Source organism: Homalodisca vitripennis, chromosome 3, assembly GCF_021130785.1.
Source record: "Homalodisca vitripennis isolate AUS2020 chromosome 3, UT_GWSS_2.1, whole genome shotgun sequence".
NCBI lineage: Eukaryota > Metazoa > Arthropoda > Insecta > Hemiptera > Cicadellidae > Homalodisca > Homalodisca vitripennis.
This window is the reverse complement of record NC_060209.1, coordinates 110,302,180-110,328,311: the sequence shown is the minus strand read 5'-3', so window position 1 is coordinate 110,328,311 and position 26,132 is coordinate 110,302,180. Positions and strand designations below refer to the sequence as shown.

The 26,132-nt window shown below is 34.9% G+C and overlaps 2 protein-coding genes across 4 annotated transcripts in view; one reads left to right on the top strand and one right to left on the bottom strand.

Annotated features, from left to right (window-relative positions):
- Window positions 1-12,689: 12,689 nt before the first annotated feature.
- Window positions 12,690-22,396, bottom strand: LOC124358317 (tigger transposable element-derived protein 4-like). Its single transcript, XM_046810616.1, has 3 exons — window positions 21,588-22,396; window positions 18,681-18,839; window positions 12,690-12,716 (listed from the first exon to the last, which is right to left on the bottom strand). The coding sequence occupies exons 1-3, from the start codon at window positions 22,386-22,388 to the stop codon at window positions 12,690-12,692; spliced, it is 987 nt and encodes a 328-aa protein (XP_046666572.1). The 5' UTR covers window positions 22,389-22,396.
- The window catches only part of LOC124357291, a 73,685-nt gene continuing 60,531 nt past the window's right edge, over window positions 12,979-26,132 (top strand). Inside the window, exon 1 of one of the 3 annotated variants that reach the window (XM_046808949.1) lies at window positions 12,979-13,170. The gene's annotated coding sequence lies outside the window, so the exon portion shown is untranslated. Of the gene's footprint in view, window positions 13,379-26,132 lie in introns of all 3 variants that reach the window. The other 2 variants (XM_046808947.1, XM_046808948.1) reach the window with 2 other exon arrangements.

Below are 26,132 nucleotides of genomic sequence, written 5' to 3'. Positions count from 1 at the left end.
TCCAATTGCATATATCATATGGCCTTATTCTCTGGGGTCATTCAGCAACCCATATTATCTTGCTTCTTCAAATGAAGGTGGTGAGGATCATTTGTAGAGTGGCACCACAAGATCATTGTAGCCCTTTATTTATTCATAGCAAAATTATTTCATAATTGAAATACGAATTTCAATTAAAATATTATTTATAAATCACATAACCCTCCAAGTGCTACTATCGCACTGTGCAATATGTTCGAACCACTTTGAAGTGCTACTATCGCACTATGCGATTGTTCGTTTTTGTTCAATTGCCGTAAACCGGTTTATTTAATTATTCTGTGATTTTCATAGTATAACGTAGGAGAGATTTCTCTACGCACTGGCTCTCCTTTATAAGCCTTTGAGTAGAATGAAAAATAACAATCAGCTGATTTTGTCAGCTGTTGCCGCACTCGCCACGCAGTACTTCGTTGTAGTTTTCGTCTAGGTTAGTTATCGTTCGGCCGCCGCGACATATTGTTTTGATTTACAGTGTTATTTATTATTCACTGTGCGATAGATTCTTGCTCATTGTGTGTGTATTTTCTATTTTATTGAGTTGCTACAGTGCTTTAGAGCACTTCAGGAAGCCCGTAGGGGGATGCAGAAGAAAGAGGGTAGCGCAGCAATCAGAATCTGACTAAGTTTCTTTAGTCAAATGTAAATATGTATATATACATATGTATATATCCAAGAGGACCATAATAGGATTTGTTTTACTATTCATAATTTTTAAAACAGACATTTAGTTTTTTTTAAGTTATATGTACATCCAAACCAATATTTTTTTAGAAATGTTTACTTTAATGTGTACATTGTGCAAATTTTGGTGTGTGGAACATTTTTTTAGTTTATATATTTTGTGTGTGTAGTTTTTGTTCAAAAGGCTTTGAAGTGACATTTTTGTTGTTCACAATGAAATTTGAAACAATTAGTATATTTTGAAATATTTATAACCATGTTTTAAAACACATTTACAACCTCACCATCTAAAAAAAAACAAAAAGAAAAAAAATTGTTTACTATTCATCAAGAATTTTTTTAGAGAAAAGTGGTAATTGTTTTGAATTATCTTTATTTTATATTTTGCTTCAAAACAGCCCAGCACTTTAAAGTGATTTAATTACCACTTGGAGGGTTAATTCTGTTGCTATATATTTCTAAATAATTTCATACACAAAGAAATACAAAACACAATCACCAATCAGTAATTTGCGTACTGGTGATAATGTTTGTCCACGAATAGACAGTGCAGACTCTCGATGTGCCTAAATAAATATACAAATATTAATTATAACTCAAATATTATTTGTTAACTTGCAGTAGCTTGTAACTTTGGTTATCTATCTACATGTTTTCATACGAAAAGTAAAAAAATGTTTTAGCAAGATTTATCTTTGGATTTGAGATTTTGCTTCTCCATATCACTAATGTTGTGAAATCGTGATTTTTCAAGCAAAGTTAAGCACTTCTGTTGCTTTTGGAATCAAGTGAATAGAGCCACAGTATCGAGTATCCACCCCTAGTAAAATTTCCAGGGACATTATAAAAATTTACACAGATCCACGCACATTTCCCGGAATCAGAAATTCATGCATAACGCACGCTTTTTCGGATTATCATCGTAGATGGTAGTCCTGGTTAAAGTTCCGTGAAAGTATCGTGGCTCCGAATATACCCCACTAATAACAGCCAATACATGAAGAATGCATCAGTATTGTTAAATTAAAGTCAAGGACTACGAAACAACAGTGATATAAAGATCCTCATGCACGTTGGACTATTTGGTTTGTATGGTTTGAATGATCGTCACATGTGCGTAGAAGTCGTTAAATAGTTAACCGTAGAACTGAAGAAATTTCTAGTTGACATTGAACCAGATTGCCAATCGACGAAAACTGATTAGCGTGGTTGATTTGATCGACTGGCCACCTGCCATTTGTAGACTGGTAGCAACATTTACTTGCGTTTACCCTGGCAAGTAAAGTTGCAAGAGGATTTGCGCATCTACTGTAGCATAATGTGAACAAAATAAACAATTTTACTCACGAGAACTGCCGCAAGTGCTTGCTACAGTTGTATTGCCGGTTGTTCCGAGAGTCAAGACGAAGTCTATTCACAAACGGCGGGGTAATTGTCACATTAACGGCCAGAGCGGCAAAATACGAGTTTCGGGATATTAACTGTTCTAGCGCGGAGCAATATTTCCATCTTCTACATCCACATCGGGCATCACATGACATTTTTTGTGACCATGATTCAACCTCGTGATTACGTCATCGGATGCGGTGCCATCTTTGCAAACATAAATGAAAAATAATACTAAAATGAGCAGAATTTTGATCCAAATGAACAATGCTTTTCTTAAATTTTGAGCTACAAATTACTGAGTTGTTATCGAGTCGAGACGAGTGTCTCCGGCCATCAGCACGGATGTCAACGAAAGAAAAACATCCCTCGAGATAGTACTTATCAGTAAAATATCAAATTCTAGAGGGGCTGATCAGAAATATAAATTGAATTGTAATGGAAAGGCAATTATGTACCGTGTAAAAAACTTGGTACTTTGGGATTATACCGACCACACCCAGACATGAATCGTTATTTGACATTTTGTTTCTACTGATTACTAGATTAGCATAGAACAATATTTCGTCAATATAAAACAGGAATTGTCTTATCGCAAACCCCTCCCCATCCTCAGACAGAGGTCAAAGTCGAGCGGTCTAGTAGATAACGTGATTGCAGAGTCTCGCCGCCCGTTCAGCTGGTTCGTCGCTTTGTTGTACTTCCGTGTTTTACCTCTACATTTCTCCAAACACAAAAATTCAAAAAAAAACAAACATTAATAAACTCTTTATTGAAAAAACACTAAACACTTGTTTTTATTCTTGATCACACTCCGCCACCCAAAATGCGAGTGCCTCCAGCCATCAGCGCGGGCTTCGGCAGCACCAAAGGACGTCGACGAAAGAAAAACATCCCTCGAGATAGTACCTATCAGTAAAATATCAAATTCTAGAGGGGCTGATCAGAAATATAAATTGAATTGTAATGGAAAGGCAATTATGTACCGTGCAAATCATGTGATGCCGCGCAGCCTGCCGTAATCGGGATTCTCGAGAAAGATAACAGCGACAACGATACCGATCACAATACCTGGAAACACTTGTAAGTTTGTAATTTTATAATTAAACAGTTGTTTTTTTTCCGTTCTATCATGTTTGTTTCTATAAATTTATATTTTTGTGTTCTTCATACTGGTGTGGTCGGTATAATCCCAAAGTACCAAAAACTTAATAAATCATGAATATCCCTAATATGAATACGTATATAAATGGACATTAATAGAGAACGCTTACCATTAGTGTCTTCCACAGAATGTACAGAAACTAAATAAACTCGTTTCGGTCGAAACGTAAACTCTTGCGTAAACATGCCCGAAAAAAACACTCCGACACACCAATTCACTACGATTGGTCGAACTAGTGGTTGGTTGATCCATGATCGTCACGCACTCACTCGATTCAAACTACAGTACACGATATCTAGTGAAGCACTGACTTCGGGTAGGGTCCAATAAGCGGACCCGGTTTTTTATATCGAAGAATATAATCATCGATACCTAATATTTGCATATCGAATTATAGACTATCAATCGATATAAAAGTAATAACAATCATATGTTTTAAATTAAAATGTGAATTTAATGATGTAACAAATAACCTTTACCATTACCTTCTTTTTTGCATCTGAAGACGACCATGTTAGCTCCTCTGACAGTTACATTTGTTACCTTTCCACAAATATCACATAATGGATTCTTAGGTACTAACCCAACATTCTGAAGCCATAAAAACATGTTTTATCGTCTTTTAAAGCAATTTCGTGAAGCTTCCAAAGATTGACAGCCATTTTTAATACACAATGTTACTTATGTGAAATTTAAAATATTACCTTAATTGTATTATTTGAAAGTGTTTACAGCTGTTCATATAGATTATTTAAGTTAATTGTTAAAAATAATTAATCAGTATCGATTGATTATATCGATGGTTATGATTAAAGTAATATCGTTTGCCAATTTCGATATAAAAAACCGGGTCCGCTTATTGGACCCTACCCATGACTTCTGCCCCGGAGCACTCAGATAACAGATACGCTATCAGTCCCAGCCGCAGATAATATTTACGACACACCAGTGGATGGTTGATCCATGATTGTCACGCACTCACTCGATCCAACCTACAGTTCACGTTATCTCTGACTTCTGCCCCAGAGCGCTCAGAAAAGATAGGCTATCAGTCCCTCCCGCAGACAATATTTACAGATATCCAGACACAGAACATTAAGAACTTAACTATTTATGTATATACCCTCTAAAATCATGTTATTTGTCATTTTGCAGCCCCTAAAACCATATATATTTTGTACTGGAGGATGAGCAGAATACGTTGATAACATCAATCTTATATTAATCTTATAATTTCCAACAGTAGTGATGTCTCAGCAATATTTATAATTGAAATGTTAATAGCCAACACTTTTCTACAGTTCTTGTAACCAACTGTCCAACACTGGTTGTAACAGCACTCGCGAGAGGTCTTGCGCCCGTTGAAACATGATTTATGCAAACACGCCCTTTTCGATGTTACTTGTTGTAACTAACCCACTACTTTCTTCTCCAAAAGTCATCTTATCAAGCTTTGTAAAAATCCAACTGACAATCTGTTGTACTCAAAAAACCAGGCTGCACCTCTTATCAAACCGTCAAACATTGTATTATTTAACGAACCGAACTCTAAAGACTGTGTACTTTCACTCTGAATAATATTTAAATACAAAAAAACCCATTTGTATCGCCGCCACTATCGCTTTACCGCTTACTACGTACCGCTCGTTTAGTGCTAAAGTTCGGAATGATCGGTCAGCCGATTTAAAATTGTCCAATGCATTGTTACTTGTTTTTTTTACGGAGGAGGAGTGGATTGCCGAGGCACAGGAGTAGAACTAACCAAGATAAACTCTACAACACTAGTGGAGGCAACCCTCAGATGAAGCTCGAGAACATATATCAATCTTCATTCACAATTTCACGATCCTCATCGCTTAAAAAAAGATGTTTCGAGATTAATCAGTTCCTGATTCAGTCATTCAATTAGGCTATTGAATGTCACAGCGTCGTTCAATCGTCCTGCTTTCCCAGTTCTCAGAAAAATTTCTGGCTTATTCCCGCTACAATGAAAGTCATAATTACTTAACACGCTTACTTTATTACTTAATAGATACAAATAAGATATACCCTAACATAGATTGGCTAAAATTGGATCATCTCACCAGATAAATGTAATTTGATTTTAACAAATTACACAGTTCAACCAAGGACACTTCTTTAACAAAGTTTAAAAACAGGATCATTGATTGGCTGCAAAGAAATCCTTTTTATACAATCCAGAAATTTTTAAACTGTGATGTGAAGTTGATATGTTAACATTTTTACTAATAAGACTTTATCTATATCTCTTTTATAAATAATCTATTTGAGGTTACACTGCAATGTTAAGCTAGACTATAGACTTATGTACATTAGCGTTTCTTACCTAACTTGGGTAAAACTTAGTCAATATCCAACTTCCTTCAATGAATCTTCAAAATGCATCAAGTTTTACCACAATATACGACAACAGTAATGAGTCTGAGACAGTCTCTGAGTGTGAGAGTTTGCAATAATATACCTGAATCACAGAGTCGAATGTTATTCGAATACTATCCGGATATTCAAATATTCGAATAACTCAAAATAAGTTCGAATACTTATTAAATCCATACATTTTTTGAAGAATCACATTAAAACCTACGGCATTTATTCGTTTAGACCAATAGTATTCAAATAAAATGTTCAAGAGGTGTATTAATATTCTTGTGCAAGTATCCATTGGAGAGTTTTATATGAAAATGGCGTATATATTTTGGAATAAGATATTAAAAATTTTCAAACTTGACAAAAAGTATAATTGTACAAATTTTTAAATTTATAAATACATTCCTAACAATAATAACAAAATTAATACATAAATGACCAAATTAATGTTTATTTTATGTTGTGTGATAACAAAATGTGATTGAGGTTTTTGGCTTCAATCTATTTCTACTATAATCGGTGACAAAATCTGCAGTAAAAAAGAATCTTTCAGTTGGGACTAAAGTAGCAAGTAAACAAATATATTTTTCTGAAGTTTATGAATACTAGGTATGACATATTTGTAGGAGACACAAAAAGGCAAAGGATTTTCCCCCCCTTTTGGCAGGGCAATACCAAATAACCAAGAAAAAATGGATTACGGGAAGGAAGTAAACCATGTCTATATTGGTCTGTTAAAATACTCAACTCAGATAAAGTATTCGAATCCAAGGGTGCTTTTGAATACAGAGTATTCGATTCTTTAAAGTATTCGAATCTCCAATCACTACTTTAATTTACCTAGCCTTGACAGTATGAGTCATACGTTGAAATGATGCAATAATAATGTAAATTACAACACGTACCCTCAAAGCTTACGAACACGGTTTGGAATCAAATGTAACCGTTTAGTTTGGTTGTGGTTTTTATTCATACGATATAATTATATATATATATATATAAAACAAGTTGTCCATTCACTGAATAGGAACACTATAAATATATTTCAAATTACATTCAATAAAACATATTAGACAGTGGCCTACACTTATTTTTATTTGATTTATATTATTCTCCTTATCATTCTAGATTAACTATTTAAAACTATACTGTGACTGCATTAGAAACATACTACGTAATCCACATATCAGGAACTTAATTTTTTTATAGAAATTAATTGAGGCTTCATACATTAAATTGGCATACCAACCAATCAGTCAACCATCAGTCGAGATTGGGCAGCTTTAGTTGCCAGTTCTGTAAAACTAACCAAGAATAATACCAAAAGTATCAAATAGATTAGATATGTGTAATAAACCAATGTGGAGTTACAAAAGTTCATGTAGAATGAACCAATAATAAAAATGCCCACTTTCGTTCCCTCTTTTTACCGCCATCTTGTTACTGCCGTGATGATTTGCCTCTCTTCAGTCGAAAGTGGTTGGTCGCTGGATGCAGGCTAAATGTGACCTTAGTTCTTTAATTCAGTTTTAAAAATTAGTGTTGTGTTTTGTTTTTAATAAGTGCATGTTTTAGGAGTTTGTGAAGTTGGCACGCAACATGGTGGTTGTGATTCCTGACCAATGCGTGTCACAACGCTCTGGAATGACTTGTTTAACTTAACATAGATTTTCAGTAGCGTAGCCAGAAATTTCGTTCGGGGGGGTCCGAAACCGGGGGATCCGGGGACGTTTTGTGTGTTATTTGCCAATGAATTCACTGGTAAAAGGTAAATACCAAAAACATGGAGCTTTAGTAACTACGCCTTATAGAAAGTGGAAATATGTTATAGGCAAATTAAACTCTCACAGCAACTCTAGTACCACAAATTTTCTTGTATAGCTACAGAAACTTTACGAAGTTCGATTCTGGCCGGGTAGAAGGCACCAAAGTGATAAGAAAGAAAAAGAACACAACAGAGCTTCACTCAAGCGTATAATTGACTCAACTATATTCTGTGGAGAAAATGAAATACCCCTTCGGGGACATTGGGCCACTGACGGCCGAAAACCCTTTAGAAAAGAAGGGCGATTTTCGAGCGTTGCTCGGGTACAGATCAAACTAACGCAACGGTCGGAAAATGCACAGGAAAAACTCTACTGATTAGAAGTTCGGCCACTTTGGATTTCACTGATTGGGGTATTTATGAATGAGTTATAATGACGATTTTTTTGTATCATTACACTGTAGACGAGTATATAATTATCGGAAAAATCACTTTCGGTCGGAAATGAAATACACCTGAAAAACTCTAATGATTAGAACTTCAACTACTTCGGACTTTGGTTATTGAGGTAAACGTGGTATTTTTTATTGAGTTAGGACGACGATTTTTTTGTTATCATTAAACTGTACTCGACTACCTATATAATTATCGAGAAAAAAAACACTTCCGGTCGGTAAATAACGAAGAAAAGCTCTCTACTGATTCGTTTTGACGATTTTGGATTTCACTGGTTGAGTGGTTGAGGTAAAAGTAGTACTTATAATTAATTATGTTAGGACATTGAATTTAGAGATTAATTCAACGCCGACTAATAAATATATAATTATCGAGAAAAAAAAACAAAAATAATCACTTCCGATCGGAATATACTAAGGAAAATAAAAAAATACCTCAGTCAGTGAAATCCAAAGTAGTCGGAACTTCTTATCAGTAGAGTTTTTCCGGTGTATTATCTGACCGGAAGCGATTTTTCAATTTTTCTTTCATAATTATAAAGATATTAGTCGGCGTTCAATTGATACCTAAAATCAATGTTCTAACATAATTCTAAGTACCACTTTTATCTCAACGACTCAACCAGTGAAATCCAAAATCGTCAAAATCTGAATCAGTAGAGCTTTTCCTCGGTATATTCCGACCGGAGGTAATAATAATAATACTTTTTATTGTGTCAACAATAATAAAAATTGCGTACAATCGTCAAATTAAATTATTTAGAAATATGTATATCTATTTTAAATTGCCCCCATTCATACCCGTTCATACACAGTCCACACTCATTCCTAAGACTGATATATACTTACAGCCATACGTTTTAAAATCTTCTAAATTTTACCACCAGAAATAGAGGATGACCGAATTACTTTAAATTTCATCCCAGCGGCTCATCATAAACTCTTCCACTGAATAAAACACCCTCGACGCCAAAAAGTGTCTCAATCGAGCTTTAAATTTTAAAATCGAGAGAGAGAGAGAGAGAGAGGAGAGAGAGAGAGAGAGAGAGAGAGAGAGAGAATGACAATGACATATTGACACTAGGAGCATCCTTAACATAATTGTCTAAAGAATTCATAAGCCGAACTGATAATACATGAAAAGACCTATTATAAATTAATGTTCTATGAATTGGAACTCTCAACACTACTTCACCATATCTAGTTTCCGGTTGGTGCCCTTCTCCTAACCTTTTATAAACTTCATATAAATACTCTGGCTTTCTATTGACTAACAATTTCTTGCACAGATTCAAAACACTATACTCCTTTTTTTCTTTAACTTTTAATAGTCTTAGTTCCTTGTAGAATCTAGTTACATGGTCATCTAATCGCAAATTATACATATACCTAATACACGCATTTTGTGCTCTTTGTAGCTTAGTTGTTAAGGTTTCATTTAAGTCACAATAGGCTATATTAGCGTAATCAAAATAAGGAAAAATTAAAGTAGTAACTAACATTTTTTTAATCATAAAAGTTGGTTTAAAATTCAATCGTCTTAACTGGTACAAACATTGATAAACTTTCCTATGTATGTAATCCACTTGTTCCGACCACGATAAATTTGGAGTAATTCTTATCCCTAAGTTAACAACAGATTTTTCAAATTCTAAAACTGTACTATTTATTTTTATAGGTAACACAGTATGATGCTCTATGCTAGAAAGTAAGCGAGAAGTGCCCACAATCATAGGTTTGCATTTCAATACATTTAAGCCTAATCCATGGTTTGTGCACCACTTAACAAGGTTTTCCAAGTCAGCATTTAAATTAGTGATAGCTATGTTAATATCCTTTATACTAGTCTGCAAATACAACTGTACATCATCAGCATATATATGGATTTCACTAAATGTAATGGATTCTATTATTCTGTTAATATACAATGAAAACAACAACGCAGACAGAGTGGAACCCTGAAGTACACCGGAAAGGTTAACTTTCCAATCTGAAAACAAGCCTCCTACGGTTTTAATGCGCTGCAATCTATTGTCTAAATAAGAACCAAACCATCGAACAACATTTGAACTAAAGTTATAAGACTCTAAAATAGACAAAAGAAGCTTGTGATTAACACAGTCAAATGCACGACTGAAGTCTAAAAACATTAAAATAGTTACAAGTCTCTTATCCATTGCATATCTTAAATCATCTGTAATACGAATTAAAGCAGTTTGAGTGCTGAAGTGTTTTCTATACCCTGACTGGTATTTACACAAAATATCTTTCTCATCAATGTATTCACATATTTGACTATGCACTAACTTATCTAAAACCTTTCCGAACACACACAGTATATTTATCGACCTATAGTGCTTACACTCAGAAGGGCTAGATATTTTTGGCAAAGGTAATATAACTGATTTTTTCCATTGGCTAGGATAAACTGAGTTAATTATAGAAAAATTATAAACATGGCATAAAACCTCCTTAATTTCATTAAAAATTAACTTGATAAACTTTATTTCAATTTCATCGTTTCCTACAGCATTTGAAGATATACTATTTAACATTTTAAACATTAAATCACAATTAACATCCTTAAAGCTAAATATCCCAGATGGCTCATTATACATGTTCTTATATTGTTGAACCAAATCATTACTGATTTCATTATTTATACCACAAAAAAAATCATTCAAATTATTCAAAGGTACAATTGGTTCCGTTAATCCTTTTTTCTCCTTTCCAGCTCCCTGTTTCCTAAGCACCTTCCATACATCTTTACTGGAGTTATCTTTTTGAAAGAACAATTCAAAATGCCTATTTCTTGCATCTCTTAACACTGTCTTTACTCTATTTCTAAGAGTTTTATAACTTTCCCATACACCTAGGTCTTTAGTCTTAACATAACGCCTATAAATAACGTCTCTTTCTTTCATCATATTTCTAATTTCTCCCGTAATCCAAGGACACGGGTCTCTCTTTTTAGAAACATTACGCTCTATTACATATTTATTGAACAACATAGATAAATAACTTTCTAAAATAGCTACCTTATTATCAATTGAATCACTATTATATAGCTGATCCCACTTTAAACTCAAACACTCATTCTTCAAAGCATCTAGGTTTATATTTCTAAAATCTCTTATCTTAATTTTACCCTTATCAGTATTTATTTTATTTTTAACATTGAATTCTAAATATATCAAATCATGATATGATAAACCAGATACTGATATTTCTCCAAATTGTTTAACTCTATTTTCATCACTAACAATCATTAAATCTAACCAAGACTCGGTATCAGGCCTATGATAAGTCGGTTTCAATGGTAATACATTAAGATTCAAGTTACGAACTATAGCCAGTAGTTGATTTTTATCATTAAAATACCTATCAGTACACAAATCTATATTGAAATCACCTATCATGACTACGTTGCTATAAATAGGCAACAAATTTCCAATAATTTCAAAACATTCTGATATATACCCGACTTTGGGTGGACGATATACAACACACAACAGTAACGTCCAATTTAATGCTAACGATATCTCAACTACAATATATTCCGGCTTTCTACAATATACTGCTTCTGAAAAAGCAATCTTTTTATAAGTAAAACATTTTTTAATGTACAAAGCTATCCCACCCCCTTCCTTCCCTTCTCTATCGTGTCTTAAAATATTATAATCATCAATAACATAAGGAGCTGATGGCAGAACAGGTTTTAAAAATGTCTCCGTGATGGCAATAATATCAAATAAAGAATCACCAAACTTAGCAATAAAATTATCCCTATGAGCATGTAAGTTCTCTACGTTCACATGACATATCTTCAAATAATTTTTATTCTCTTTAAAAGTTTCTCTTAAATCAAAAAAACTTTTTTCATTATAATTTTGATTCATCATTTAAATACAATTATTGATGAAGAAGAGAGAATATATATAGATACTGACATAGTCAACCAGTGGATCGAACCCACTCTGCATTATATTTCTCGTCAAGAATACTATTTTAGATTCAAGTAGCCAATTTAGCAAAGTTGGTCGTGTCAAGATTTCTGAAATTAATAAAAATTCATTCATGCCGTGTCATATTTGTAGTAGGGCGCAGTAAGGATCTAATAAAGCTTAAGGCATTATTTAAGACACTCTCAGTCGTTTATTATTCAATTGCGACTTTTTAGACACAGTGCCTTCCAGATTATGCCATTGTAAGGTTTGATCTGGCTGTTACAATTCAGGGGTTCCCAAGGCTCCCTCCTAGGACCATATATGTTCAACTTATTTATGAACGATATTAGTGAGGCTATTGAAAGTAACTTCTTGTTATTCGACGACGAAATTAAGTTGTTCGATAAGTTGGGTGAAAACGATGGGAGTTACGCCCTCCAACGCTCTCTGGATAACATCTGCAATTCGTGTGCCAATAACAGAATGCAACTTAACGCGTCCAAATGTTTGGTGATTTCCGTGTTACATCCACCACATCACAAGGTTGGAAACGACTCAGAGAAGGTTTGTAAGGCTGGTTGGTACCAAAATGGGCTTGAGGTATCTTGAGGTTCCTGTTGACAACTTGATGAGACGGGTGGATCTCAGTCCACCTGTGGAACGCTTCGATTTTGCTGATCTGGCAATATTTTACAAACTTATGAATGGAATCACCGACTGTTCTGCTCTTCTTGCAAGTGCCAACTTGAGGACACCAGGTACTACCAGGTCTACTGACCTCTGTGTACACAGCAATCACGGAATAAATTATATAAAGTCTGCAAGTCGCAAGATTTCATCGACTGGGTAACTCCTGTCCTTCAGAGGTGGACTTCTTTTTCAACAACCTGCGAACGTTCAAAAGCGAAGTAAAAACATCTCTTTAAACTCATCAAACATGACTCCTTCCACGAACATACCTCTCTCAGAAACACACGTACGCGTGTGCGCACATACACACACGCACACAATTAAGGACATGTAAATTACTACAAAAACGAAAACGTTGCTTTATAAATTCCTATCCCTAAAGCAAACAACAAAAAAAAAGGGAAAGAAACCAAACCGAACAAAACTCGCTTAAGTGTATAATCTATGGTTAAATGATTATTTGATTCTTCTTGATTTGTGACGTTTGTGCTAATAAAATTACATTTGTTGATTATTGGTATTCTTGTGTCTCATTTATATTTAGATGTAATCAGTTATGTTGTTAAGCATTTCTTTGCATTTGTTTTATTGTATTTTTCTATGAGAGTTATAAGGGTTAATTAACATCAAGAACTGAATAACACCATTCAGGTCTGTGAAACACGTTTGATGTTGGAAGGTAAAAGGATTGATAATGATAGATAGGATATTATGCAGTATTTTGTCAGTGTAAAAGTTCAGCCTTAAACAGATAACCTAGTCTTAAAGACCATTGTCGGGTCAATGTTTATGTCCCGCTTCCCATAATTTGTTGATTTTTATTGGACAGACAAGAAATTTGCATCATTGGTCCTACCTCGTAAGTGTGTAACTTCTTATTTAAATAACTGTGTTTACTACTAACTGCTTTTTTTATTTGTATTGTTTTATTTTGATTTTTTGAATCTCCAGTAGGTTATTTGTATTGTATTCTGTTGCATTTATATAACGTATTATCTCTTATCATATTCTATTGCATTTATTCACTTAATTCTGAATGACAGAGGAATTATTTAGTATGCTTGATCTTAGCTTCTACATGTCCTACTTAGCTTAGCCTTATTGGTATTTATTTACAATAGCGTGACCATCAAAAATGGACTTTTTTTCATGGGTTGGGCATTTATAGCCAAGTATTATTATCACAGGTGCATATAAACTGGGGGGAAAGTATATTATTGTATTATATTGATTCCTTTCTGGCATTATTGCGTTAAGGATGGAAAATAACCGACAAAATTTTGTCGAACAACACTTGGAGGGTTAAGGATCAGGGGCATCACGTGATCTGGGATTCGACTTTTGCAAGCTCGAGTTAATTTTTTTTTTCTAAAAGAGCAAGCAGTGCGCAGCACTGCGCAGCGGGCAGGCATCGTTGACAGAATTAACGTACTAGTCAGCATCATTTCAGTAAAATTGCCAGAGATACTGTCAAAAACAGAGTTTTCAGAGGATTTAAAAAAATCGTAACTCCTTTGATTTTCGTTGCCGACGAATTTTTTCTTCACTATTGTTTTCAGGAAAAATTGTAGTTTTCAGGGGAAAAAAATGAACATACCTTTCCATGGTCACGATATTGTAAATTGATACCGCCTTATTTACTACGAGCTCCTCGTGGGACACCTACATGGGCTGATCATAAACCTCGGAGAGAAAGAGTGGGGGCAGAGCTGAGCAGTACGACAGATACCGAACTTACGGCTGATCAGAGCCGAGCAGTTCCGACAAACCTTGAATATTAGGCTGATCAGAGAACTCAGTTCGGAATGGTTATGATTTATATTATCTATTACAAATTAATGAATCGTTTTATATCCGAATATATCTGAGAATATAGAAATGATATAGAACATATACTACATTAATGTTTATTCAGTTAATATAATAATATTGAACTTTATTTGGTACTTTGGGATTATACCGACCACACCCAGACATGAATCGTTATTTGACATTTTGCTTCTACTGATTACTAGATTAGCGTAAACAATATTTCGTCAATATAAAACAGGAATTGTCTTATCGCAAACCCCTCCCCATCCTCAGACAGAGGTCAAAGTCGAGCGGTCTAGTAGATAACGTGATTTCAGAGTCACGTCGCTAAATGTTGTACTTCCGTGTTTTACCTCTACATTTCTCCAAACACAAAAATTCAACAAAAACAAACATTACCAAACTAAAACTAAACTCTTTATTGAAAAAACACTAAACACTTGTTTTTATTCTTGATCAAATTCCGCCACCAAAATGCGAGTGCCTCCGGCCATCAGCGCGGGCTTCGGCAGCACCAAAGGACGTCGACGAAAGAAAAACATCCCTCGAGATAGTACCTATCAGTAAAATATCAAATTCTAGAGGGGCTGATCAGAAATATAAATTGAATTGTAATGGAAAGGCAATTATGTACCGTGCAAATCATGTGATGCCGCGCGGCCTGCCGTAATCGGGATTCTCGAGAAAGATAAGATAACAGCGACAACAATACCTGGAAATGCTTGTAAGTTTGTAATTTTGTAATTACAGAGTTGTTTTTTCGTTCAATCATGTTTGTTTCTATAAATTTATATTTTTGTGTTCTTCATACTGGTGTGGTCGGTATAATCCCAAAGTACCCTTTATTTATAGGGCCTACCTCCAAAGACAGTTGACAAAATGTGAGATGGTGCACAGCGAATAAGTGTCATAATTTCGTCATATTTTGCTTATAGGCTTAAAACGACGGTACTACATATATTTTTTATTTCATTGGTAAGCTATTATAATTAATAGAGCAACGCAACACATTCATAAGCATAACTGCAACATATGTTAATATAAAGTCTTTAATTGTTTGTTAGAAGGTTATTTTTGACGATGGAAGGATTGTGAAGGAAACAGGATTTTTCCGGACATTTGCCATCGTTCAGTGAAACAAGAAATCAGTAACCACTACGTTTCGAGATCTGCAATCTGATCTCTTCTTCAGGTAAAGAACTAACCTAATACATAATTACAAACTAGGTTAAAACAAACAAATCTTACCAAAGCGTAGTGGCAAGCCTAAGTCAGGAATCACAACCACCATGATGTTTGTCAACTTCACTAACTCTATAAAAATGCACTTAATAAGAAACTATACACAACACTAATCATTAAAACTGAACTACGGAATACAGGTCACAATACGTCTTCATTCGTCTACTAACCACCTACGATTGACCAGAGGGCACTAGCCAATGGTAATCGTCACAGCAGACAAGAACAAGATGGCAGAAATAAAAAGGAAGGAGGGACAGGAATGGGCCCTTTCGTTATTATTGTTTCATGCGAGATGAACTTCTTAAAACCATATTGTAACTCCGCATTGGTTTATTACAGATATCTGATCCGTTTGATACTTTTGGTTTTGTCTTTAGTTCATTTTTTAGAATTGGCAACCAAAGCGGCCTAATCTCGACTGATGGTTGACTGATTGGTTGGTCTGCCAATTTAATGTAAGTTGCCTCAATTAGTTTCCTTTTGAAGAAATGTGGTTCCCGATGTATTATGTGGGCTTCATCCCAATTCATATGATGGTCTTCGGACCAACAATGGTGTGCAATTTTTGACTTTTCTGTGAGACCCTTTCTCGTGTTTTCTTTGTGTTCTTTTATTCTTACGTTTAGTGGTCTTTTTGTCTTGCCTATGTATTCCCTATTGCAACTACATTTTATACTGTAAACACAGTTTTTGGAATCCTGTGTGCCATTTTTTGGTTTTGGTTTTACGAGACATTGTCTAAGAGTGTTGTGTTTTAAACGCGGTTCTAATGTTGTACTTTCTACCTACTCTTCTAATTTTCTCAGATAATCCCGGCACATACGGGATTGACAGAAGACTCATGTTCCAAGACTCATACAATTGAGGACAAAAGGATTATCATACCTAATACTTTCTGATAGTCACGCTGCACTGAAGGTACTTGATACCTGTTCATTTGATTCGAAAGCGGTCTGTGAATGCAGGAATGCTCTAGCGGAGCTGGCAATGAATAACAGAGTAACACTCGGTTGGGTACCGGATCATGAAGGTATTCATGGGAATGAAAAAGCGGACATCCTCGCCAAAAAGGGAGCAGAATCCACATTGGTGGGGCCTGAGCCAGATCGTAGGATAGCCTTCTCCCACATTAAAGCTCTGGTCAAAGATTGGGAAAAGAGGACAAGACAATAATTGGAGTAGAGCCTCAGGATTAAGACTATCCAAAATGTTTATCTCTCCTTACACTAAAGGGTGGACAGCTCTCCTAGACCAGAATAAGGAGGAAATAAGACTGATATTAGGAATGTTGACAGGACATGGACCTCTGAGGAAGCACCTTATGAAGGTAGGCCTTAGTCAGAGTAACGAATGTAGACTCTGTGGAAAGGAGGAGGAGTCAGCGGAGCAAATTTGGTTAGATTATCCTGCCATCGTAAGGACTCGAAAAAGATACCTGGGAGCATATCTCCTCAGCCCCAAGGACATTAGAGAACAGGAGCCCTTAAATCTGATTGGTTTTTGCAAAAGCCTTGGTCTTTGAGGGCACAAAATTAAAGTAAGGGAGGTGCAAAGGTTCTCTTAGGACTAAGTGCGGGGACAAACTGTCCTTTTCCCTCAGGAAGGGGAAAAAATAAAAACCACATTTCTCAAAAGGAAATTAATTGAGGCAACATACATTAAATTGGCAGACCAACCAACCAGTCAACCATCAGTCGAGATTAGGCCACTTTGATTGCCAATTCTAAAAAATGAATTAAAGACAAAACCAAAAGTATCAAACGGATCAGATATTTGTAATAAACCAATGCGGAGTCACAAAATGGTTTTAAGAAGTTCATCTCGCATGAACCAATAATAACGAAAGGGCCCATTCCTGTCCCCCTTCCTTTTTATTTCCGCCATTTTGTTCTTGTCTGCCGTGATGATTACCATTGGCTAGTGCCCTCTGGTCAGTCGTAGGTGGTTAGTAGACGAATGACGACGTTATGTGACCTGTATTCCGTAGTTCAGTTTTAATGATTAGTGTTGTGTATAGTTTCTTATTAAGTGCATTTTTATAGAGTTAGTGAAGTTGACAAACATCATGGTGGTTGTGATTCCTGACTTAGGCTTGCCACTACACTTTGGTAAGATTTGTTTATTTTAACCTAGTTTGTAATTCTGTATTAGGTCATTTCTTTACCTGAAGAAGAGATCAGATTGCAGATCTCGAAACGTAGTGTTACTGATTTCTTGTTTCACTAAACAATGGCAAATGTCCGGAAAAAATCTTGTTTCCTTCACATTCCTTATTGGTAGTACATCAATTAATAATTAGGCTACAAAAGCTGTAATAAAGAGTTATCACAGTAGATGACGTGTTAAAAACTAGAAACTAACTTAAGTGGATTGAAAAAGAAACTTGTGAGCAAATGTTGAACAAAAACATAAATATAGAAATATGACAAAATGAATCACAACTGCCTAACGTAAATACCAAACATAGCACATGAAATTGTTAATAAATAAAACATTTTTCTAATTAGATTATAGTAATGTAATTGTCAAATTCAGTTTACCATCATATATAAGTATAAGTTTGGTTTACAATTTTAAACACCACTTTTATGGTTGTGTAGAAATATGTATATAATACATGTATGATGAAAATAATTTAGTCCTACTGATCTCCAATGATGTGAATATTAATTATGTTGTAAAATCAAGGTTTAATTAAATAAATGTGATTGTGCTCTGTCCTGCAACATTCAGCTTGAAAATGTAGTTTAAGTATATGTATGCTGTACCAAACTGCTGAAAGTTGTTTAACCTGTTGGCAAGTGCGCACGTCATATTATGTTCCCGTGTAATGGTTATTAAAGGAGTGAGCCGTTTTACCTTAACTAACCTCAAAGGAGTAAGGGTAAAAAAATTGAATTTTTTACAAAAAACTATTTAATTACTTGTAAAAACACTTTTGATAAGGTTACATTATATTTTTAAGCATTTTATATGTTCTTAGAAATTTTTTTGTGTATGAAAATTTTGAAAACAAGAAAATTGCAAAGCGATACTTTACATGAAGAACATTCATAAGACGTGTCCTTTCGCCGTGATGGGGTCTTGGTTGTGTGCATACATACGTAGCAAGGTCTTTGAAATTTCCTCTTGCGGCTTGAAGTCTCAGGTAGTGGGCTGGGGAAATGGCGACCGGAGAGTCTGAGCGGGTTCTTGGCTCTGTCCACGGGCCACGAGACGGTAACAGCTGCGTCGTTGTTAGGCGCTATGTGGGCTTCTAGCAACTGTCGAATTAGATTCATGCGGTAGTCCATGATGTGAATCTTTACACTAGGGTTAGTTTGTTTCATTTTTTCTCTGTATATGAGATAGGCATTCAAAACTGTATGTCTAATAAATACAAGAACAGCTTGACATACCATTTCATAGTTTTTCTTGTTGTGTCATTGAACGAAACCATCATATTGGCTCGGTCCACGGCTTCCATATTTCTGTTGTAATTAACAACACATAAAGGCTTCTGTTGATTTCTGGCTGTTCTTGTATTTACTCTTACCATTTCATGAAGGAAACAGGATTTTTCCGGACATTTGCCATCGTTCAGTGAAACAAGAAAACAGTAACACTACGTTTCGAGATCTGCAATCTGATCTCTTCTTCAGGTAAAGAACTAACCTAATACATAATTACAAACTAGGTTAAAATAAACAAATCTTACTAAAGCGTTGTGGCACGCCTAAGTCAGGAATCACAACCTACATGTTGTTTGTCAACTTCACTAACTCTATAGACATGCACTTAATACAAAACTATACAAAACACTAATCATTAAAACTAAACTACGGAATACAGGTCACAATACGTCTTCACTCGTTTACTAACCACCTACGACTGACCAGAGGGACTAGCCAATGGTAATCGTGACGGCTGGCTAAAACAAGATGGCAGAAATACAAGGGAAGGGGGACAGGAATGGGCCCTTTCGTTATTATTGGTTCATGCGAGATGAACTTCTTAAAACCATATTGTAACTCCGCATTGGTTTATTACAGATATCTGATCCGTTTGATACTTTTGGTTTTGTCTTTAGTTCGTTTTTTAGAATTGGCAACCAAAGCGGCCTAATCTCGACTGATGGTTGACTGATTGGTTGGTCTGCCAATTTAATGTAAGTTGCCTCAATTAGTTTCCTTTTGAAGAAATGTGGTTCCCGATGTGTTATGTGGGCTTCATCCCAATTCATATGATGGTCTTCGGACCAACAATGGTGTGCAATTTTTGACTTTTCTGTGAGACCCTTTCTCGTGTTTTCTTTGTGTTCTTTTATCCTTACGTTTAGTGGTCTTTTTGTCTCGCCTATGTATTCCCTATTGCAGCTACATTTTATACTGTAAACATAGTTTTTGGAATCCTGTGTGCCATTTTTTGGTTTTGTTTTTACGAGACATTGTCTAAGAGTGTTGTGTGTTTTAAACGTGGTTCTAATGTTGTACTTTCTACCTACTCTTCTAATTTTCTCTGATAATCCCGGCACATAAGGGATTGACATAAACGCAAATTTATCACAATTCTATTTTTCTGACTCAGGAATGATTCTTCTGGTTCGTTTGCACTTATTAATTACTAATTGAGGGTATCCATTGCTTCTGAGATCCGATTCAATTTTCTTAAATTCTTCTTTTAGTCCATCTTTATCTGAGCACAAGCTCTTTGCTCTATCAAACAACGAGTAGGCTACTCCTTCTTTGACAGATTTTTGATGGTTGGATTGATAATTTAAATATTTTCCTGTGTGTGTTATCTTTCGAAAAACAGTTGTCTTAAGGACATCCCTATCTCTTAATACACACACATCCAAAAAGGGAAGCTTGTTTTGGACTTCCACTTCCATTGTGAGGCCAAATTGAGCAGAATAGTTTATTGGAGGTTGAAGTAATTCATGTGGACTGGTCTTACAACACAAGATAAGGAATGAATGTAAAATACTGGTGAAAGTGATAAGATAAGGAATTAAAACATTGATAAAGGATGTGACCATTAATCCATAACTAGCATCCACAAATTATTTTAAACTGTTTTACTTTTTTGTAATCTTCAATTCCTTGTTTTATGAGGCAGTTTTATAAAACATAAAAATTAAGTACAGTTGTTATTAAATTGTGATGATCTTTTTGTAGCTTGCATGTTTTGTAATATTTAAACCGATAAAAGTAGGTAACCGAATACTTAACTATGGTCATGTGGCATACCATTTTAAAGCCTATTAAATGGCAAAGTTTTTAATATCACTTGACACATTCTTGTGTACAGGGTGTGGTAAAAAGATGGGGTTCAATGATATTTCAATTTTTCTGAAACTTAGCAACTTTGCCATTTAAATCGACCTGAAGCTTAATTTTCTTTTCTTACCGTTTGAACCGATAACTTTTTCAAATTGAAAATTTAATGGAGACTCTAAAAATTGTGTAGTTTGCTCACATATGTCTATACGTTGCTGAGAAATATCAGATTTACGTACAAAAACACGGGTTTTTTAGAAAAACTGAAAATAATTCATTTCAGACCTAATTCTTGGAGTTAGACTTTTTTATAACCACCATTGTATCACATTTATATTGCATTATAACCCAAAAAATTTTGTCACACTAAGAGCCACTCACCCTGTATAGAGGTCCACACCCACTACAATAATACAGTACAATTAAGAATCGTACATTACTTTAGCGGGAAATGTGAATAAGAAATTATAACAAGTACACCATACATCAATTTAAATTTATTTATTTTTTAACTAAACGTATAGAGTAATATTATTACATAAATATGAATATGAAATACTGTAACGTCTTAAAAAGTTATGTTGTACAGTATAAATATACAAGTCTGAAATACCGTTCTACTGTACTGTATTTTAAATGTTTAAAATGCTACTGTAATGTAGGCTTACGTACATGTTATAAAGAGTTTGTAAAACTTATTTACTGTTGTTAAAAAAAATCTGAAATTGTAGTTTGTCTAACTATGAAAGTCACTTTGTCCAACGCGTCGTCTAAAATGGATAAAGACTGGATTATTTTGTCATCCATAGACGTCTTCTTTTGGAGGAAACTTCGCAACGTGTTGATGGCACACCGGGCATCGCGAAGGGTGGGGTCAGGCGTTTCGACTTCGTTGTCGTCATCATCCTCGCCGTCCTCGACTACACTGTCTTCTACACTCATGTCCTTGGAAACGGATGCAATAATGTCTGCATCGCTTAATTGGCCGCAAGTAGCAAGCTCGTCATCGACGGCCAAAGAGTCTTCGAAAGACAGCCCTTCCAAAGTAAGGGCCTGAGTCACTTGTCTCCACAGTAAAGGACTAGGAAGTTCACCGTTATCCGTTTCAACAATTGAACAGTCTTCTACAACACTTTCCTCTTCTTCGTCAACTTGCTGTTTAAAGCCACTTTTCTTGAAGCAGTTCTTTATAGTATTTTCGGTAATATTGTTCCACGCCTTAGAAGCCATCCACATTGCATCAAGTATGCTTATTTTTGTAGGGTTCTTGTCCTCGAGGTCACGAAGGAAGAGGCATACAACTTCCTTCTGGTAATGAACTTTAAAGTTCTTAATTATTCCTTGATCCAATGGCTGTAGCTTGGATGTGTTGTTTGGAGGTAAGAACTCGATTTTTACGTTTTTCATTTTTGGGATGTCACCGTGAGCAGTAGCGTTGTCAATAAACAAGAGTATTTTTTTCTTCTTTTTCTTCATTTGTCTGTCCAAGTCCGTTGGCCATTTCTCAAAAACCCCTGAGTTCATCCATGACTTTTTGTTTGATGTGTAGTCCATTGGAAAGCTTTGAATCCTTTTGAAACACCTTGGATTTTTATATTTTCCTATCATCAATGGTTTAAGCTTCACGGTGCCAATTTGATTTGTTCCAAGTAGCAATGTAACTCTTTGTTTACTATTCTTACCTCTGTGGCAAGTGTCACCTTTAAAAGTTAAAGTTTTGTCAGGAAGACACTGGTAAAAAAGACCTGTTTCGTCGGCATTAAAAATATTGTCAGGTTTGTATCCCTTGACAAGATCAGGCAGTTTTTGCGACCATTCTGTGCAAACATTGTCATCGACACTCGCACTTTCGCCAGTCACCTTTTTGAAAATCACTTCATTTCTTTTTTTAAAGTTTTGGAGCCAACCGTTGCTTGCTCGAAAGTCAGGTTTATTTAATTGCGCAGCAAACTGTGCTGCTTTTTCTTTTAAAATTGGGCCACTTACAGGAAGGTTTTTATCACGGCACTGTTTTAACCACTGATAAACACTTTCATCTACGTTCCCTGAATTCGGGTCCTTTTATTCTCTTGCACGAAGTTCCTTGGCGTTCATATTTTTCTCTATTTTTCAATATGGTCGAGAGAGTATTCGCTGGTATACCAAACTCCTTTGCAATGTCACTTTTTTTCTTATTCCCGTTGTCCACAGTCTCTATAAGTTTAACTTTATCTTGATAAGATAAAGTTTTCCGTTTTGCCATCGCACTTTTAAACAAAACAATGTCACAGTTGAAAATCTGCCACGCACAATAATTCACTAAGATAACCTCAACTCGCACTAATTGCGGTAACGTCCAAATTAAACTGAGGGTGGAGTGGTGATTCACCACTGGCGTCTACAGAAAACAAAGGAGTGTCGGTGGTGGGGGTTTCAAGTCTCGACATGAAGAATACGGTACCTACTCTACTTTGATGGTTGTTCGTTTGCACAACATGACAATACAGTACTAAAGTTCGTTTCGTTGATAAACTGAAACTTCAATATGTTGAGGTAATTATAAGAAAACTTCGATATATAGAGGTAAAAAATAGGCAAAATTATTGGCGAAAATTCGATATATTGAGGTTATTTACTTGAAATCTTCGATATGTAGAGGTAAAATTAGCATTGAAGTAAATGGACATTCAAGCGGGATAAAACTTCGATTTATCGTGGAATTCGATATATTGAGGTTCGATTTATCAAGGTCCTACTGTATCATTATGCCGCAGCTCAACATCTCCTTTTTTCATCTTTTTCGTGAGACATGACACATTTTTGCGTTTAGCATTCAACGTGCCACATGCTCCTGTATTTTTCTCATATAGCCATTCTCATCGTTACAACTGTCTTTGTCAATATTTGTACCCTTACCAGTATAAACTATAAAGTCTAAGACTACTCCGGTTTCACAGTCACACAGGACGAATGTTTTGACACCAAATCGTTTCCTTTTGTTGGGAATATATTGGTGAAAAGATAGCCTTCCCTTCCAAAGCATGAGGCTCTCGTCAAAAACTAAATTCGGGTATGGGTGGATTAGTGATCTATATTTTCTCCTCAATGTTTCTAATACTGTCCTAATTTTGTATAGCTTATCCCCAGAATTAGAATTTATGTTGCCATCAAAGTGGATCAAGCGCCTCAAAAGGTATCTGTCTTGAGAGAAAATCTTAGAAAAAATAGGAGTGGATCACTCGACCAATACTGTTTTATTGTATTTTTTTTTGCAATGTGACATCAAAAGGCTGGTTGCTAAAAAGCAATAAATTTCATCGGGATTTGTTTCCACCCATTTGAAGTTTGGAAAACTCAGTGAGGACACCTTTAGTGCTTTCAAGATAGTATTTGTTTGTCTCTGCTGAAATGTGGGAAACAAAATCATAGTCAAATATTTTATAAAATGTATAAATTTCCTTCCACTCATTGGCTCATAATTCCTCAGTAATAATGAACATTGAACTTTCAAAGGTTACTCTCTCTTAGCGTTTCCACAAGTAGCGTAGATCTAACAGTTCTAAGTAGCGCTTCAGTTTAACTAAGGAAAGCTACATTAAACTCGATATTGCCTGGTATCATTATTTTTTATATTTTTGACCAGCCCATATTTTTTTCATTAGTTGAATCACTTTCTTTACCAACCCTTAGTTCTATCTTAGCTTGGAAAGCAAGAAAATAAAAAAGTTGAGAAAAGAATAAAAGAAGTCAGTTGTCCTTATGTGTGAGAGTAGAACAAAATGAAAATGAATCAATATTAAATCATAGAAAATAAGCCAGTCAGTTGAGCTTAGCCTGGTTGGATGTGATAAGAAGACAACAATTAGATCATGCTGTCCCAGTTACTCACCCTCGGAAATAATACTTTTGAAGAAAGAGAAGATAGCTGTGAAAGCTCTTTGAGCATATACTGACTTTGCACCCAACATAACATGATGATTGTTGCTATCTATCGAGTTGCAGCAAGTGATTTATTAAGGGCGCGGAAGTGTTCCATCAAAGTGTGATGGAGCTCACGGTAAGAGCCGCAAAAATGCTCTAGATTTTGAAGTAATTGAATGGGTTCATTATATTTTTAATTTACCTAAAATTACTCATAAACATATTCTGTATTTATTGAATTAAAGTTTCCTGAAAGTTTAATTTCACTACACAAGTCTCTGAAAACAACTATTTTCTGTTGTTAGTTGTCAGTGGAGAAAATTCTGTTTATGGAAGGTCAGTGCATTAAAACAGTTTTGTAACCAATGGTTTACATAGAACATATAGAAAATAATTTACATCTAAGTTTGCGGTTTACATTGTGTCAGAATATTGCTAACACAATTAAATTCTTGACATATTACGACCTCACTTTGGAGAGCCATCATCAGTTAACCGAAAGTTTGTGTTAACAGTGTTTCGACATGGTGCAAACCAGTAAACTTTGACTAGTCTTATGTGGTCTATGACACTGACCACATAAGTTTAAGAACTAAAAATACAGAAATATTGTATTTAGCAATTGGCCTGGTAGAAAGCTATGAAAATAAATATAGATAAGATAAAAAAATAATAAGCTTAAGTGTTAGGTATTGGACAACTTGTAATAGATGGACTTAACATGTCCAAGGAAACATGCTAAATATTTAATGAGTAAAAATTCCATTTATTTAAAATTGTGAAACAGAAAATATGTTGGTCCAAAGAGTATGTCAGTGAAATTATATTCCATCAAAAACCAAACCTTGTCATCGCATTATACTAGAATATACAAACTCTGGATATAAAGTCAAAAGTACAGCAATAATCTTTAGAGTGGTCTTTTATCTTATCTTCTCAGTGAAATTTAACTCAAGTGTCATTCTCGTAGTATTAAACTGTATTGACTCAAAAACAGGAAATGTTATGAAAACTAAGGGAATAGTGAACAATTGTTTATGTTAAGGTGAACATGTTGGTATTAAGTTTATTGTACTATGACAAACAAATAACTGGTTAGTAAAGGATTTACTGGGCACCATCCTTTATTTAAAATACATTCAAGAGTTTTTGATGGTGTTAACTTCTGATTAATAATCAGCTGATTGTTGTATTTGATTGATGAGACTAATTTAGCTTAATACATTGTACCAGCTTCTTATTGAAATAGATTTCTTAATTTAAAAGAATACACTCCAATAATCATTAAATTTTATTTCTTTTTCAAAGAAAACGATCATCCGAACCACATAACTGAAATAAAAATGGTGGGCCTCACAAAAATGAAATTGAATTATTATTGGAGTACTAGCTTAATGT

Excerpts from the sequence above, each read along its gene's own strand:
- LOC124358317 (XM_046810616.1), bottom strand. The coding sequence starts at position 22,388 with ATGGACTACACATCAAACAAAAAGTCATGGATGAACTCAGGGGTTTTT. Across the intron at positions 18,840-21,587 it reads TAGACGACGCGTTGGACAAA|TTGCTAGAAGCCCACATAGC; the intron begins GTGACTTTCATA and ends CTAATTCGACAG. Across the intron at positions 12,717-18,680 it reads AATTTCAAAGACCTTGCTAC|GTTGTTGAAAAAGAAGTCCA; the intron begins GTATGTATGCAC and ends GAACGTTCGCAG.